Below are 6715 nucleotides of genomic sequence, written 5' to 3' on the forward strand. Positions count from 1 at the left end.
GCCTAGTAGCTATCACTAGAGCAGAGGTCGGCAACCTCTGGGACGCGGCTCACCAGCGTAAGCACCCTGGAGAGCTGAGCCAGTTTGTTTACCTGCCATGTCAGCAGGTTCGGCTGATCGCGGCTCCCACTGGGATCCCAGGCCAATGGGGGTGGCGGGAAGCCACGGCCAGCACATCCCTTGGCCCATGCTGCTTTCCGCTGCCCCCAGTGGCCTGGGACAGCAAACCGCAGCCAGTGGGAGCCACGGTCCGCTGAACCTGCCGATGTGGCAGGTAAACAAACTGGCCCGGCCCGCCAGGGTGCTTACCCTGGCGAGCTGCATGCCAGAGGTTGCCGACCCCTACACTAGAGTATCATATCATTAAGCCTTTTGAGGGGAGTGTATTTGGTCTTTTGAAAATTAAGAGGACAAAATGTATCCCTGTGCAGACGGCCAGCTCTTCTGAAGCATTTCCATGGTTCATAGGCCTTGTGCTAGCCCTCCGTATAGGGGTGAATTGCCTTTTAGAGCATTGAGCCAGACCTTCTCACTCTGGCATAATAGCCTCAAACAATTGTGCTCCTTTTCAGTTCCTGGTTAACTACATGACAGCCCATGCATACACCACCAGATCACCTTTACACAGAATGAGACCAAACAAATCACTCAGTTATCACATTTGGGCCTTCATACATTCACTGGTTTGCAGCTCTGTAAAACTGATGTACCTCCCTGAACTGATAGATGGGTCCATATATGTGTCCATGAGAAGAATAAAGTTTGGCAAAATCCCATAGCTATTTCTAAAAATTCTAATGACCATTTAAAATAGAAAATATTTTCAGAAAGTAATACATCTATATGAACTGACTTATATTTGTAGTAATCCATTTAACAATAATCTGCTCCCATTTGAATGATGTTGCATTGTTTTTAATAGAACAAACTAAAATATAAACTACTCCAGTTTGCATTTTGTTCCTTCTCTTCCCCCTGCCCATGAATTTTCAGTACTGCCAAGAGAATTAAAATAGTCCTTTCCTTCCTTTGTTTTAAGAGTCTAATGTAAAAGAAAGGGGGGGGAGGGAATGTAAATGTTGGCTCTGTGTTCTCCTTGTAGCCTTTAATCTAGTTCATAAAAGGCAGCCCAACTGTCTAATAGTCCTGAGATTGTCATTTCATATATATGTCAACTTTTCCATTGCCAGAATGTGTCAGACTCCATCCAGTCACTTATCCTTGGTGTTCTGGGTTGCTCCTATATGACTAATTGTACTGTACATCTTGGTACATAGTATGACTAATAGTCTTTTTAGTCAGACATCCCTTTAAATAGCATACACAATACGTATACCTCAAGTTGCAAGGGTAAACTATTGTCTGAAGTTTTTATCATCTTTGTATCTTTAAGCCTTTGGAGTCTATATTATCTCACAGAGGTTTTACCTCTGCATTCAGGACCCTATAAGTTGAGGCAAACTCCAGGCATAGTGGTCAGGGGGCAGCAGACAGATAAGGAGACACGGTAGTAGTGTGGAGGCAGAGATGAATGCCCCTTTTCTTCAGTGGATCCCCTGTAGTGTATAGGTTTGGAGAACATAAGAACGGCCATACTAGGTCAGACCAAAGGTCCTTCTAGCCCAGTATCCTGTCTTCCAACAGCAGCCAATGCCAGGTGCCCCAGAAGGAATGAACAGGTAAGCATCAAGTGATCCATTCCCTGTCACTCATTCCCAGCTTCTGGCAAACAGAGGCTAGGGACACCATTCCTGCCCATCGCAGCTAATAGCCGTTGATGGACCTATCCTCCATCAACTTACCTGGTTCTTTTTTGAACTCTGTTATAGTCTTGGCCTTCAAAACATCCTCTGGCAAAGAGTTCCACACGTTGACTGTGCGTTGTGTGAAGAAATACTTCCTTTTGTTTGTTTCAAACCTGCTGTCTATTAATTTCATTTGGTGGCCCCTAGTTCTTGTGTTATGAGAAGGAGTAAATAACACTTCCTTATTTACTTTCTCCATACAGTCATGATTTTATAGACCTCTATCATATCCCCCCTTAGTCGTCTCTTTTCCAAGCTGAAAAGTCCCAGTCTTATTAATCTCTCTTCTTACGGAAGCCGTTCCATACCCCTAATAATTTTTGTTGCCCTTTTCTGAACCTTTTCCATTTCTAATATATCTTTTTGAGATCAGGCAACCACATCTGCATGCAGAATTCAAGATGTGGCCACACCATGGATTTATATAGAGGCAATATGATATTTTCTGTCTCATTATCTACCTCTTTCCTAGTGGTTCCTAACATTCTGTTCGCTTTTTTGATTGCTGCTGCACATTGAGACCAAATCTCTTTCCACTTCTGTGGCTGTATGTATGCTGGGCAAACTCTTCCCCTCTCCCCTTTTGAAGGAAGATTTCGCAGGAGACTTGGTTAGTTTTCTCTTCCTCTATACAGGTTATTTTCACACAGAGAGGCCAACAGATTGTAAAATCCAAGGAGGAGAGGGTTGGATTTTTTTTTTAAATCTGTTTGTAAAGCTTCATGTACACCAGTGACATGTTGAAATAATTATTTTTCCTATGAAATTCTTCAGGCTGTGGCTGTGTGACAAGAAAATCCCTTAAAAATGAAAAAGTTCACGCTGTTTGATTTTGTAAATGATAATTCACTACAAATCGGAGAGACTTCATGGATTCAGGATCTTCCCAATGACGGCAGTGAACTAGAAGGACTCCTGAAACCAAATGAGCAGGTGCTAGTTAACTGGCCTGTGGGAGAAAGGAAGACAGAGAAACATTTAGTAAAAGTAGTGTACATGAGTGGTGAGTCCATCTGCAAAGCAGCCCATTTATAAGAATTTAATTTCAGATGTCACTAGATGACTAGCAGAATAGTATCATTTGCTTGGACTTCTCTTTCCTCCACTTCAGATGACCCTCAAGAGCTAGTTGAGATGATGCAAAAGATATTGCAGGCAGATGAAATTACAAAAATACAAGTTGTTGGAAAAGGCAAGAGGAAGAGGATTGAGATGATATTCTCAGAGAGTGAAGATAGTGACCTGGACAAAGGGCAGGTGGGTTTTCAGTCTCTGTTGTTTTCCCAGGTGTGAACCTGTTACTTTTGTGCCTTAGTATAATGTTCCAGTCCATTGTTACTGACTTTTCTGGGTACACAGTATGTGTATGTTGACAGTGGGGACAAAGGTAGGCTTCACATGCCTTAGCTCAATGACATGTTGGGGTAATTGATAACACAGGTCCAGATCTTCCCTCCATCCTTATCAGAAGTTGCAGAAGGAGAAAACGTATGTAGAATCTTCACAGCTTTGGATGTCGTGCAGCTGCACTGCATTATCCCCAATATGAGAGGGGTCTGACAACACCATAAAGTGGGCAGGGGTCATGGCTTCTGACGTCTGCCATGGACTCAGGAGAACTCATGGATCTCAGAACTGACAAGAGATACAGACTTTTTTTTCTACTCAAAGGACATAGTAAGGCCAAAACGAATAAATGTTTGTAGTGTACAATGAGATCTTCTGACAGAAAGCACTGTGTGAGCACAAATGTATTATCATGCGGTTGTTTTCAGGGGAAAATGATGAAGAGTATAAAAAGAAAGAAATCATTACAGGCCTCTGCCTCTGCCAACATCCTGAGTCAACTTGAAACATCTTTAATTAACAAACAGGTACAACATCTTGTCATCAGTGATTTGCAGCTGTGAAGCACAACAAAGCTGAGGTTCACATTTAAAAAAAATAATTTATTTAAAATTGTAAGAGAATTTAGTGCTGCTGAAAGATCCTATTTTAGTAAATGTTCATATAGTGCTGGAGACATATAAAGTAGTATATTAGAGCTAAGTATTGTTAATATTGTAGTCAACCAGTTTGGTTGTAAATTGAATTACAATATCAATGTTAGTTAAGTTGATTATTAAAGTGAACCCATATTTATACTTTGTGTGTCTTTGTAAATAGAATATCCTCCTTTAGCCAAACAGTTTAATAGTAGATACTTTTATTTTCTGTTCTTGCTCTATAGCCCAATTTATTTATTTTTTCAGAGAGAACCATATTCTGGAAATGCGTTTCTGTACAGCGAAAGCAGCAGTGATGATGAGGAGCCCTTGTTTCAGTTATCCAAAGTGGAACTATGTGCCAAAATAAAAAGTCTGAAAAGGAAACTGACAGACACTATGAGAGAAAACTGTCGCCTACGGCAGTCACTGGTCATGCTTCAAGGTAAACTTTGGGAAAATGGGTTTCAGAGTGCTAGCCATGTTAGTCTGTATCAGCAAAAAGAATGAGGAGTACTTGTGGCACCTTAGAGACTAACAAATTTATTTGAGCATAAGCTTTTGTGGGCTAAAACCCACTTCATCGGATGCATGCAGTGGAAAATACAGTAGGAAGATATATATACACAGAGAACATGAAACAATGGACACTTTTTGATAAAGAGGAGAGCTGAAAGCACATAAAGTCCTGATTGTTGTGAGGACACTTACGTGGGAATTGTGAGTGCTCAAGCACCTGTCAAGATCTAGCTCCAAATTAATTTTAAAAAGTCATTTCTGCGTAACTACAGCATTTATTTCCAGTTAGCCCATAGATTAAATCAACTTAAAAAGAGACCATGAGATCATTGAGTTTAAAGATGGAAAAAAATCTGTTAAATCAGATAGATTGTTCCTCATAGAACGTTTCCATGTGCCTTGTATAACTGTAGGTCAAATCTGAATAACTCCAGCAACTGGGACTCCACTGATCAAAGTCTAACTGACGTTATTGTTCGGCAATTTTTGATATTCTAAAATTTCCCCTACTTAATTCTATTCCTTCAGTTCTAATTATTCATCCCTGAACCAAATAATTTCTTCCATTTGAAAATCATCAGTTTATTTCTAGGTGATGCCTTGAAATCTTTTACCCAATTTATTATACCCATTTAGCTCTTTTAACCTTAATCACCTTAGTTGGTCTTCTCTGGATCCTGCTCCAATTCATTGTTGTTTTCTTAATATGTGAGCCAAAACTGTATGCAGTATTCAAAATGTAAATGAACAAATGCAGCTTAAATAGGGTTTGTCACCTGCCACCATATATACAACCCAGTATAACGTTGTTTTTTCCCCCCTTGGTCACCATATGAAGTTGCAAGCACATATTCAGTTCAGTTCATTGTCTACCTAGTCCTCTCTCATTGTTAATTTGTTTCAGTCTTCCCTCACCCATTTTACCTTTTGTGTTCTGGATTGTTTTTCTCTAAATGTATCAGTACCATTTTTCAGGTTGAATCTGATATTGTTAATATCTGTATACAGCGGTGGTGTAGCTGTTTTGGTTCCAGGATAGTAGAGAGACAAAGTGGGTGAGGTAATATCTTTTATTGGACCAACTTCTGTTGGTGAGAGAGACAAGTTTTGAGCTTACCCAGAAGTAGCTTACTCACTCTCCAACAGAAGTTGTTCCAGTAAAAGATTGTTAATATCTGTCCATTTCATTTAAATTGCTAGGTCTATTTCTACTTTCCTCTTGAGTGCTCACATTTCCCCCTTGCTGTATAATTTCTATTAGTTTAATTACTGTGCTTTTTGCTTCCTCTTTATCTCTTACAGTGTTTCATCGGATCATGCTTTGTCACCCCGCTGAATGTAATCTTTTAAATGGACTCACTCCAGAAAAGCTCATCTGTGTAAATAATATGTTGACCAAATAAGGGGACATTTTAAAGGATTTCTTATAGCAAGAAATAAAAGGTCAAATGCAGCCAGACATACCTCCATTCAAGTGAATAGAATTGGACATGCTTCTAACTATTCTGAATTTGGCCCAGACTCGTTAATCTCGTAGTGCTGTACGTATTTTGAGAAAGCAGTATAAGAGAAAGATATGAAAAACAGCCAGGTCAGCATTACAGTGGGCATGTGTTAACCAGTAGCTTCTTTTATCAATCTGCAGAGAGCTAGCACACTGCTTATACTGGAAGCCTGATCTCCATTGTGGGGTTTATTTGGTGACAGGGAAGGAGTTTAAAAAAAGAAAACACCGTTCTAATGATATCTCTGCCGATTGCTGGGGTTGGTCTAAAAGGAGACTGCAACTCCTGTTCTTTTTACGACTGTGACAGGAGTTTGGTTACAAAAATACCTGAATACATGAAACTAAACCAAAGTTTAGTAGCATCAGTGGCTATTCTTAGTGATCACTCTTTCCAATTTCAGTGTTGCCACAGGCAGTCACACATTTTGAGGAACTGGTAGGTATGGCTGAGGCCCTGCTCAAGGGGGGAGTGACCACATCTGCCTCCAGTATTCATTCACACACTGTCTGGAAAGCATCAAACAGTTCTTTATCAGATTCATATGCAACTATCCACAGTAACTCCAATTCACCGATAGCATTGAACATGGAGGAAGAGGAGCAACAGCCTGAGAAACAGGTTAGCTGAAAGCTTATTTCAGCAATAAGAGTTAAATAAAAGTTGATATATTGCAACGTTTATTGAGACTGTGTAAAGCAGGGGTCGGCAACCTTCTAGAAGTGGTGTGCCGAGTCTTCATTTATTCACTCTGATTTAAGGTTTCACATGCCAGAAATACATTTTAAAGTTTTTAGGTCTCTTTCTATAAGTCTATAATATATAACTAAACTATTGTTGTATGTAAAGTAAATAAGGTTTATAAAATGTTTAAGAAGCTTCATTTAAAATTAAATTAAAA

At 39.8% G+C, this 6715-nt stretch overlaps 1 protein-coding gene across 2 annotated transcripts in view; it reads left to right on the plus strand.

Annotated features, from left to right (window-relative positions):
- BEND6 (BEN domain containing 6) overlaps window positions 1–6715 on the plus strand; it is a 35257-nt gene that overhangs the window by 16757 nt on the left and 11785 nt on the right. For both annotated transcript variants that reach the window (XM_045009615.1, XM_045009614.1), the window contains exons 2-6: window positions 2580–2808; window positions 2917–3062; window positions 3581–3679; window positions 4058–4235; window positions 6218–6435. In XM_045009615.1, coding sequence (XP_044865550.1) covers window positions 2613–2808; window positions 2917–3062; window positions 3581–3679; window positions 4058–4235; window positions 6218–6435 — 837 coding nt within the window. In that variant the 5' untranslated portion in view covers window positions 2580–2612. The remainder of the gene's footprint in view (window positions 1–2579; window positions 2809–2916; window positions 3063–3580; window positions 3680–4057; window positions 4236–6217; window positions 6436–6715) is intronic.

The sequence above is a fragment of the Mauremys mutica genome, chromosome 3 (assembly GCF_020497125.1).
Source record: "Mauremys mutica isolate MM-2020 ecotype Southern chromosome 3, ASM2049712v1, whole genome shotgun sequence".
Taxonomy (NCBI): Eukaryota; Metazoa; Chordata; order Testudines; family Geoemydidae; genus Mauremys; species Mauremys mutica.